An 11,941-nucleotide genomic window follows, 5' to 3' on the forward strand; every position below is an offset into this window, starting at 1 on the left:
GCAAACATGCCATGTGTTTTTTGTTTTTTTTTATAGATGTGAGCTGTTAAACTGAGCCAAAGGACAAAGCTGTAGCGCATATATTTGGACCGACAAACAAAAACAGAAGATAAACACTGAGTGTGTTTATTATACATAAAATATTTCAAACTATTTATTTATATGATTACGATCATATGATCATACGATATGATCATTTCTTTAGTGCTGACTCCATGTTCTCAATGCTTGGGTGATTTTTGTGATTTGTGCACACACTTGGTAAACAAGATTTGTTTTTTGAGTGCCAAGTTTTCAGCCCTACATGGTCCTCAGTCACCATTTTGTTTTTTGGTTTTTTTTGCTTTTTGGTTCTGTGCAGTATGAAACCAAATGGAACCAAACAGCAAACAAACTAAAAGTATCAATTTTGCTCTGATTCAGATTCAGTGATTGGGCTAATGGGTGTGAAAGAACCTTTGGTTATACACGTGTATTCAGTTTTACTGGCGTACAACAGGACAGACACACACAGACACACACACACACACACACAACATTCTTCAACTTTAACCTTTGCAGACCACCTACTAGGTTAGGTAAGTAGCCAGACGCACCCCTGTGTGTGTGTATGTGTGTGTGTGTGTGCGCGCACATGTGTATACGCATGTGTATTCACATGTGTGTGCACATGTGCGTGTTCTGTTGAGGTCGCATAACCCGATAGAGCCAGCACGTACTTTCAACATTATGTGTGTGTACACAAACTGATTTATTAGCTCAGTTGCTACTTATGAGCACATACACACACACACACATCTCCTGCACATCAAGTTCTCTCTCTCAATTCTCATAATACCTTAATGTCATTTCCTCAGGGCTCAACTACCAGACAGAACCAATCTATCCCTGAGTCATGGACCAGAAGGATCTGTTTCTAAAAATTCAGTAAACGCACTTCATGCTGAGAATAGCGTGCCGTTCTTCGGCTGCACAGAACCCAGCGCTGGACTCAAATGCTTCCAGGAGGAAAACAATGTAAGGGTAAAAAAAACCCAAAAAAAAACAACGGCTCCAGACTTCTACAAACACATAGCAAAGGTCTGTGTCGTCTGAACTGCCAAAAACCGAAAGCCTGATTTCCTTTTAAACACAAGCACTATGTTGTTACGCAATTATTATATAACCAATTACACAGTATTTGCATCAAAACATTTGGTTTTGACTAAGACTCAATGATACTAACAATGTTAGGACACAGAAACACACTGTGTCTGTTTCTAAATGAATCTGGGTTTGCTAGTTTGAATTTGTGTGTTTATAAGCATTTTTTAACCATGAAAACTATGTAGAACTATAAACTTTCTAAAGTTAACATTATTAACCATAATGCCTTTGTAAAATATTGCGACACAATGCTAAAAGCATTCATTTAAAATGCTGGATTCAAAAACAATTTTAGGAACATTAGGAAAGTAACACTTTTACTAAGACGTGGTGTTTACAGTGTTAATTTGATACAGTTTTACTCAAAAACAATGCTAAAAGTGTTAATTTATACCAAGATATGGTGCAAAAAGTGATGATATACTGAGATTGATATAGTTTTATTCTAAAGACAATGTTGGAAGCATCGGTTTTAAGACTTTTACTAAGACTATAAGACTAAGGTGCTATAATTGTTAATGTAGAAAGTGTAATTATTTGATTTCAACTAAAACACAATGCTAAAATTGTGAATTTCACCCAGGTTTACTCCAAACCAATGTTATACACAATAACTATAACTCTTTTACAAAGACATGGTGTTATAATTGTTAATTTAATACAGTTCTATTGGAAAAACAATGTAGGAAATGTTAACTGTTGCATTTCTACTAAGACACAATGCTAAAATTGTGACTTTCAATGTTAGAAGCATTATTTGAAACACTTTTACACATGCATGATGCTAAAAGTATTAATTTGATGAGGTTTTACTCAAAAACAATGCCAAAAGTGCTAATTGGCATGGTGCTAAAAAGTGGTGATTTGTTCAATCTTTACTCAAAAACCATGTTTTTCATTTTAACGTTCATGTTAACACTTTTATTAAGACAGCTGTGGACAGATGCAGTTGTGAAGCTAACACAGTTTCACTCAAAACCAATGTTAGCGTTGATTTTAACACTTTTACTAAGACATGGTGCTACAAGTGTTAATTTGATCGGGTTTTACTCAAAAACAATGTTAGAAGTGTTAATTATAGCACTTTTACTCAGATGTGGTACTAATTGTGTATTTCTAGCGTTTCTGTGCGTTATAAATAAGTCTTAAATGAACTTTTTACTGTAGAAAGAAAATGAGTGCTTTAATATAAACCTGTGATTTTCCTCATAGCCAGAATCACAGTGCATGTGTGTGTGTGTGTGTGTGTGTGTTGATACAAAAGCTCTACAGAGGCAAAAGAGTAGAACAATAGTGAGAAAAAAGTGGAGTACACATGCAAACGTGCACACACACACACACACACACACGCACCGAGCCCTTGGAGTTAAACAAACTCATAAGACACCTCTATCTTCTCCAGCCATCTGCTCTTTCTCTCTCTCTCTCTTTCTCTCTCTCTCTCTCTCTTTCTATGTGTGTGTATGTGTGTGTGTCTTTTGTTGGAATGTGGGAGCTCCCTAAATGTCCTAAACCCTCAACCTCTGACTGCTCAGAAAAAGAGATAGAGAGACAGAGAGAAAGGTAATCAGGTTCATTTTCAGGTCCAGTCCCTAAATCTGTCACCAAATGAGGGACAAGAAGAAGGATAACAAAGTTAAATCAAAAAGAGTGAGCGAGAGAGAGAGAGAGAGAGAGAGAGAGGGAGGAGGGGGGGGTGTAGAGACAGAGAGAGAAAGAGTGATCGCAGTATTAGATCAGACAGATGGTACAGAGACTCATGTAGCTATATACTCTACACAAGGGCAAAGAGTAATTTTGTGTGTGTGTGTGTGAGAGAGAGAGAGAGAGAGAGAGAGAGAGAGAGAGAGAGACTAAAAAGGTGCAATCAGTTACTCTACTCTTTGTGTGCCATTGTCAATATAGAGGGGCTTTAGTTCAAAGTGAAAGAGGGAGAGAGAAAAGATGAAACACACACAGATCACTCATGCATGGACTAAAGATGGCTGAATGAAGATGTTTCTGCAGGAAAAAAAGTAAAAGATTGTGTGTTAGATCCTGTATTGCTGAACATTCAAGATGACATCATCAAACATGCGTCAGCTACACAGACTGGAACACACTCTTGTAACATCATTACTGAGTCTAAACACCCTGTTTCTATTCCCTTTATCTCAACTTTCTCTACATCCTGCACTTCTTCACCAACTTAAGTTCTTAACAACTTACACAGGGGCTTGTATGGCCAAAATGGCACATAAACAAATAAAAAACAATAACACAAAGAAAAACATATAATCGCTGATATGGTAAAGCTTTCTGTACAGAGGCGTTTGTTTTACATTTATAGAAGGAGTCTCCAGTGTCAGCGCTTTCTAACAGGCAGTAAGTTTTCTGCCATGGGAGTGTTCAGGAAAGAGGATGAGAGAGAAAATCAGAGGAGCTGATGAGGAAATGAGTGTTTATAGCTGCTATAGCGTGGATGTTAAACGTTAACTATAAACTGATAAAAAGTATGACGTTTCAGTCTTTTATTAATAAAATTAAATGTGACCATTGGCAGATTGCTGAGGTATAAGGGGCATAAATCATTTTGGGACATGCTGTTATAGGAAAATAATTGATGGGCCTCATCATATCACCCTGTCATTGATTATTTGCCAAGAACAGCATGGCTCATTATGCTTTATTCCTTATTTAACTTAATCCTCTAGTTTATTGCAATCAAAATTAAAGGAACACATGCTTAAAGAGTTCTGAAAGGTATGGGTGATGGTAGAGTCACAAACCAAGAATTAAGTAATCAGTAGTGCTGGCTGTTTAATGAACTAAGTTTTTTTTTTTTTAGTTTTTCATCTTTTTTTTTTTTTGAGCAAAACAGATTAATGAAATCACTCAAATTAATGCTAGTAAAGTTTATGTTTTTCATTATAAGTATACTATAATATCATCTTTATATATATATATATATATATATATATATATATATATATATATATATATATATATGTATATAAACGCATTTACTCCTTGTTTTATACTAAAAAAAAAAAAAACAAAAATGAAAAACATCTCACGTTTCACACAATTCAGGACATGAGCATATTTGCAGTAATGTGATGATATTTGAGTTTAAACGATTCACTTTGCATTTAGAAAGTAAAACTAATGTATGCATGATTGTGAGCAGCCTTGTCCCTTTTGAAATACTCACGGTTTTCACCTTTATAAATCTTTGCTATGACAGTACAGCATTGTATATTTAAACAGATATACTCCCAAATACTTCTTTAAAAAGATTATTTCCAAGGTTAATAACAAAAGTTTTGTTCTCAGAGGAAATGTTGCAGGGCTGAACCAAGCGAAAGCAAGGGAAAATAAAATCCAATTTATACATGCGTATCATCAAGCCTGTAATAACACAAAATTTTTGGTTCCAGCTGAAATTTCCTTCAACGCATATATAGAATCACATTTGGTTTTGATTTGAGGAGTGGCTCAGCCTTAGCCACCCAAAAAGTCGGACTAGAGTTTCAGCCGATTATCCCCCCCAACCACTCGCTCTCTTCTGCAGCACAGGATTTTAACTCCATCCCGAGGGGACAATTTAGCAGGAGCACGAGAGAAAGCATCACAGCATAGTAGTACTACATGGTTTCAGCTTCAAATGTTTTCCTTTTCAGTCTCTCTCCTTTTCTCTGGAGAGAAAAAAGTTCTATTCAGCAAGACTTAAAGGGTCATCTGAATTTAACGGTCATTTATTGCTCTCTGAGCCAAAGCCGGTGGCACAAAAGCAGGACCACCCGGCTTTAAATCTGACCCAAAAAATTCAAATCCAGCGTAATTACCCCTTGCTTGGTTGGAGACAGGTATCAGAAAGGGGCTGAAACACTCGCTGCTTGCTGCATCCCCCATCTTTCAGGTGCCCTCCCCTACAAACCCCCTTTTTTTCTTTCTGGACTACAAACAAAACTGAGAAAAATATGATTCCCTACCATCCAACTCCCCCAGTTTGGACACGATTAATATGAGTAATCAGTTATAAGAATAATCAGTAAAGTTGTCTGACGTCTTGATTTGTGGAATTTGCGGCAGCTGATAAGATGGTTTGGGCAGGAACTCGACAAAACACAGGATACGCACACGCTTCCCTCTCTAAGACAAAACCCAGCAATCGCCTCTGTGAACCAGTTATAGCCTGAGCTTTTTTTTTTTTTTTTGCCTGGAACAATAAGGATAGCCTGCCAAAAACACAAAATCCCACTTACAACAACCATGACTTGCTCAAGTGCAAGGTTATTTACATCTAACACAACCCAGATCTCTCTCAAAAATACATAAAACAGGGTTTTAATTAGGAATATACAGTGTGTGTGTGTGAGTGTGTGTGTTTTAACTTGAAGAGTGTGGCTGCCAGTTTTTCCATCAGAAAACTTGATCCCCCTAAACCAGGCCAATGACTTCAGCATATGTTACAGCACAGCCATGAATTCTCATTTTCTTGGACCCTTTCTAGCATAATATGCAAGAACCATCAGAATCACAGGCACACACTTCCAAAAACGTTTAACCTAATTAAGTTTTCCCAGGAAAATAAGGCAAACAACGCAAACACTGCTTAGCAGAAAAATAGCCATTACTCACCTCAGCTCTCTGAGTTCGGGGTTGGCTGGTCTCTGTCTCAATGGCGTAGACATCTAGAAGATACAAATCAGCTCCTTGCTCCCTATCCAGTTCCATTGCTGTCTGGATCATTCCTGTGTGACGACCAATGGTGAAAAGCCTTCCTACGGCTTTCCCGCCACTCCGGACGGCCACGATGAAATACTCCACTTTAGTGCCAGAGCCACGAGGGCTGGACGCGTCTAGTGAGATGACATTGGTGCCAGGAGGTTGACCTTCCTTTAAAATTGTTATGTATTTGGGTTGAGAGAAAACAGGCCCATCAGCGCCCTGTAAAATGATAGTTAATTCGGTACGGGATGTTTTTCGCTCTGTACCATGATCGGTGGCAGAAACGATGAGACTGTAGATGAGTTTTGAAGGGATGAGCTGGGACGCCAGTCGAATGTCACCGCTGTACCTGTCCATGATGAAAGTGTCTGAGTCGCCTTTGACCAGCTCATACTCCACCTCACCATTTGCACCCTCATCAGGATCGTAAGCTACAACTGTTGTCAGGATCGAGCCAATTACAATGTTGGGTTCAGCCACCAGAGCGTTCTGGGAGATGAAGTTTGGAACATTGTCATTTTGGTCTGTGATCCAGATTGTGACATTCTTCAGTGCAAAACGACGGAACTCAACGGGGACTGCCTGATCTGTTGCTTTGATGGTCAGCTCAAACATATTTGAGAACTCTCTGTCAATCTCGCTGTTTGTCAGGATGACGCCAGAGGTTGGATTGATGCGGAAGTGGCTTCCTCTCGGTGTTTGCTGGACTACTGAGTACTCTAGCTGCCCATTAATATCTGCATCGGTGTCATGGGCTGTGATTGCCATGACAGAGGTGGACAGAGGAAGGTTTTCAGGGATGGACTTAAAAATATCACCAGGAGTAAAAACAGGAGGGTTGTCATTGAAATCTCGAACATGAATAATAAGAGGGATGGAGGAAGACCTTTGAGGCCTGCCATTGTCCTTTGCAGTGATGTTCAGTTTGTAGAGGGACTGAGTTTCGTAGTCCAGCTTTCGGATGAGGAAAATGCTACCAGTACTGGGACTAATACTAAAAGTGCCATGATTGTTGTTAGCTGTGATGCTATATGTTATATCGGCATTGGAACCCGAATCTGAGTCAGTCGCTGTGATGGATGCCACTAGCTCTCCAATCCGCATGTTCTCAAGAACGTCTACTGTAATGGTGGACTTTGGAAAAGATGGAGAGTTATCATTCTCATCCAAAATGCTAATGCTCAGCAGGCAAGAAGAGGACAGTGGGACTGCTCCAGAGTCTTCAGCTATGATCTTAAGTGAGTAAGAGGATGTGGCTTCATAGTCCAAATTCCCCACAAGTGTGACTTGACCGGAGCTGCTGTCAATGCTGAACTGGTTTTCTTCATTGCCTTCCAAGAGGCGATAGCGCACCAGTCCATTTTTGTTTTCATCCACATCTGAAGCAGACACCCTCAGTAGTTGTGTCATATTTTGTGCTGACTCTGAGATGGAGGCCTGGTAGATGTCCTTAGTGAACTTGGGTGGATTGTCGTTGATGTCCTGAATGTAGACCTGCACTTTGGCTTGGTCTTTGAGAGGCTTGGGAAGTCCCTGATCAGATGAAATGACCGTGAAGGTAAAAACAGCTGTACCTCTCTGCCTCATCAGAGATTCCCTGTCCAATTGTAGTGTGCTAGTCAATTCTCCAGTGATGGCATTCAGCTCAAAGTTTGACTGTGGTGTTTCAAAAGAGTACCTCACCTCACTGTTTGGACCAAAGTCTTTATCCTCAGCAAAAACTTGTCCAACCAGTGAACCCCGCGGCTGCTCTTCCTTGAAACGGAACACGTAATTTGTGCTGTTGAAAAGTGGCCGGTTATCATTGACATCGTCCAGAATAATGGTCACATTGACGCTAGCACTTAGTGGCTCTACCGCTCTGTCCCGTGCCACCAGTAGCAGATTGTACCTGTCCTGCACTTCTCTGTCAAGCTCTGCCTTAATGTACAATTGTCCATCAGGGAAAATCCCAAAAACATCATTAGTGTTCCCACCAGTAATGTCATACACTATTTCCCCATTTACTCCAGAGTCTTTATCTGTAGCTTCCACCTTGAAGAAACGACTGTTCACTGGCTCCGACTCCAAGATAATAACTTCATATGAGAGCTGGTCAAACACAGGTGAATTGTCATTGACGTCATACACACTGACAGTCAAGACGAGGGTGGAGGTGCGCCGGGGAACGCCACGGTCAGAGGCCAAAACCTCAACCTGGTAGGAGCTTGTGGAGACCTCTAGAGGTCCAGTAAGTGTGATAAGTCCATGTTTCTCATGTATATGAAACAGTCCTTTGGGGTTTTGCTGGAGGCTGTACTCTATCATACCATTAGGACCTTCATCAGGATCAAAAGCTTTTGCCTGAAATATATGATGACCCGTCTTCCAGTTCTCCACCGCACTTATATGCTCCACAGGATGGAGAAAATGAGGAGCATTGTCATTCAGATCCTTTACTGTGATGTTGACTAAAGCTTCTCCTGTAACATCTCCACCTCTGGCGATCACCTTCAGCTGATAAAATGCCAGCTCCTCCCTGTCAATCAATCCAGTGGCTGTTATCTGTCCTGTTACACTATTAACTGAAAAAAGGCCTTTCTGGTCTCCTGATGCTATCAGATAACTAATATTGGTGTTCAAGTCGACTGTGGTGGCAAACACAGTTCCTATCACTGTACCATGGACCATGTTTTCAAAAATTACAAAGCTGTATTCCTTCTGGCTGAATGAAGGCGGGTTATCCTGAGTGTCAATCACGTTGATGGTTACAATGGCTTGTGTATGTGAGCGCAGATCTCCTCCATCTATGGCGGAAACCTGCAGCTGGTAAGTTGTTTTCTCTTCCCTGTCCAGAAGCACTAATGTTGTGATTTTGCCTGTGTTGCTGTTGATGTGAAACTTAAAAGTGTCTCCGGCAGTGATGACATATCTGACGGTGCCATTTCGACCCAGGTCGGGATCAGAGGCTGACACGGTCGTGACATAAGATCCAGGAGGCTCATTTTCTTTAACGTTAGCAAAATACTGCATGGGGTAAAAGACGGGCTTGTTATCATTAATATCTTTCAATGTGATGTTGACTTTAGCATTAGAGTGTAAAGGAGGAGAACCTCCATCGGTAGCTTTAACATATAGTAGGTAGGAACCCTGTTCTTCCCTATCCAGCTCAGAAGTAGTGCTTAACCTCCCTGTTACTGCATCTAACCGGAATAGCTCCTGCACATTAACTGGTGTTTCTGGGTCAAATGTGAACCGTACCGTGCCATTGGCACCAAGATCTGTATCTATGGCAGACAGTAGTAGAAGTTCACTACCAGCTGGTGAATGCTCAACCGGAGATATATGATACATGTTTTGTGTGAACGTTGGGACTTGATCGTTCACATCAGTGATGTTCACAATCAGTGTGGTGTATGAGATCTTAGGTTGCAGGCCTTGGTCTTTGGCACTTATGTTCAGTATGATTTCAGATGCAGTTTCCCTATCAAGTATGGCTGCACTAGTGACCAGGCCACTGTTCTCACTAATGGCGAACCAACCCAAACTGTTTCCCGACACTAGCGAGTAGCGCAGGTTAGCATTCTGCCCAGAATCACCATCAGTGGCAGAGACACCTTTAATATAGCTGCCTTTGGGAACATCCTCACTAATATCAACCCTATAGACTGCTTCCTGGAATATGGGTGGGTGATCGTTAATATCATTCACAAATATGACTAAGCTAGCAAAAGAGGATCGAGCCACAGGTTTTCCATTATCCGACACAGATACTGTAAGGTTATAAGAGGATATCCGCTCTCTGTCTAGCACACTGGCCACTTTAATTAAGCTCAGGTTGGGGACGGGAGAAGTGTGCACTTCAAAGTGGCCCTGCTCATTCCCTCCAAGAATAGAAACAGATATATTACCATTAGCTGTAGAGGAATCTGAATCGGAAACAGTCAATAATGCTACTACTGTTCCAATTTGCGCATTTTCATCAACAGAAGCGAATTTTGAAGTGGTAGGGAAGTACCTAAACTTAACCACAGGATCATTATCATTCACGTCAAGAAGTTTAATTGTTGCTTCTGTCCTTCCTGAAAGTGAAGGGACTCCATTATCTGTCGCATGTATGGTGAAGGAATATTCTTTTTTACTCTCATAATCTAAAGACTCTTTAATAATAATAGTACCTGTTTTCGGGTCTATTTGGAAGGGAGTTCCTTCATCTAAAAAGTACCTGATGTCTGCATTAGCACCTTCATCCTGATCTGTGGCTGCAACTTGCAAAACACTAGACCCTACAGCTGCATCTTCAAACACACTTGTCTGATACTGATCCAAGTCAAACATGGGCGGGTTGTCATTGACATCCTGAACGGTGACATTTACTTGGAGATAGCCATATTTTTTGGGTTCCCCTTTGTCTTGGACTTCAACAAGAAGCTGGTAGAAGGAAGTGAGCTCCCTATCCAAGCCACCTGTGGTCACTAAATGCAAAAAGGCACCCTCTCCACTGGGGTTCACAGTAACATCCAGGCGAAATGTTCCTTTCTCATTGCCGCTAATGATCCGATAGGTGTTGTGATCCACTCCATTGACACCAATGTCTGCATCTGTAGCAGTGTCCAGGATGACCTGCCTGCCCCCAACTGCGTCCTCTCTGAACGAAACCGCAATGGTCGCATCTGGGAATGCAGGAGCGTTGTCGTTCACATCCAGAACAACAATTCGGACTTCCGTAGGGTATGTGGGCTGGCTGGACAGCACCACGACATTGATTATGTCACTCGGCAGGGTCTCTCGGTCGATCACTGAGGATGTACGTATGACGCCATTCGTGCCATTGATGGTGAACAGCTTGTGGCTCTCGCCAAAACGGTAGGTAAATCCTGGTTTTGGGTCCACAGTGCCCACATAAGTGCCGACCGGCTGCTCCTCCAAAACGTGGAACTCGTGACGAACTTGGCTGGATGAGGACCGTTGCCATAAAGTCCATAAAATCAACAAAAGCAGGTGAAACGCAGACAGACTCCTACCTGAAGGCTCCATGCTGAAAGTTCCAGTCCAACTCTCTCAAACAGAGATGCATCCACTCCAAGTACGAAGAACACAGAGGAAAAACAAGAACAATCCAAAGTCGGGCTTTGCATGTATTTCTTATGCAGCAATGCAAATATTTTCCTTAGTGGGCTTCTAACAGAAATTCTGTGCAGAGGGAAGTACTGATATTCTTCTGTGTAAAATGCACTTATATGCAACAGGCATCAGTGCAAAAATGTCTGCAATGCAACAGGTATAAATGCAAAAAACACCACAAATGCAAAATCCCTTAAATGTAGAAAAGCATACATTTAAAATGTCTTTAGTTGCAGAGGGAGCCCGTGCTGGAAAGCCCATAGAGTTCTCCTTCTCTCTCCTCTGCTCATAATGCCAGTGATGGAAAAGTTTCCATTGTAAAGAAAGGAAAAAAGTTTCAGCACTCTAACAGAACAAAAAAAAAATCCTCCAAACTGCAAAAAGTCCCTTCAAAAACACACACTAGTTCTTTCTTTCTCTGTAAGAAATTAAAGTTTTAAAGTAATATGGCCAGCGCGTGTTGAGCTCGTAAGTCCAGTGCAATGTGCGGCAGAATAACGGAGCTCAAACTTCACTCCTGTCTCAGAGAACAAAGCCCGAGCGCAGCGAAGCCCCGCCCACCCCGGATCCTATTTGATAGCGGGGACTGAGCCCGCCTCATTTAGGCTCTCTGATTGGTCGATGTAAACTCCATTCAAACTAATCAGCAGGTAAAGTGTACCGTTATTCCCTATTATAATAAATTATTAGGACATGGAGTGTATATAAAATATAAAACAGCTGTTTGTATAAAACAATCTTTAAAATGTTGCTCATAAAATATAAGCAATATTTATTTATTTATTTATTTATTTATTTATTTATTTATTTATTTATATAGGCTACTTAGTCATTTTTTTCTCGAAGGTACAATAATAAAGTTATTAAACTTAAAATTAGACGGATATTAAAAAGTTGTTTTTTTTTTTTTTAGTTTATTTTTTTATTCATATGCAAGTATTATCTGTACTATGAAGTATTAATACATAGAAGGTGGTAT

General features: G+C 40.6%; 1 protein-coding gene across 1 annotated transcript in view; it reads right to left on the bottom strand.

Annotated features, from left to right (window-relative positions):
* LOC113528637 (protocadherin Fat 4) overlaps positions 1 to 11,476 on the bottom strand; it is a 94,723-nt gene extending 83,247 nt beyond the window's left edge. Inside the window, exon 1 of the mRNA XM_026917292.3 lies at positions 5,770 to 11,476. Within this exon, the coding sequence (XP_026773093.3) occupies positions 5,770 to 10,875 (5,106 nt within the window). The 5' untranslated portion in view covers positions 10,876 to 11,476. The remainder of the gene's footprint in view (positions 1 to 5,769) is intronic.
* Positions 11,477 to 11,941: the final 465 nt, after the last annotated feature.

The sequence above is a fragment of the Pangasianodon hypophthalmus genome, chromosome 13, assembly GCF_027358585.1.
Source record: "Pangasianodon hypophthalmus isolate fPanHyp1 chromosome 13, fPanHyp1.pri, whole genome shotgun sequence".
Lineage (NCBI taxonomy): Eukaryota > Metazoa > Chordata > Actinopteri > Siluriformes > Pangasiidae > Pangasianodon > Pangasianodon hypophthalmus.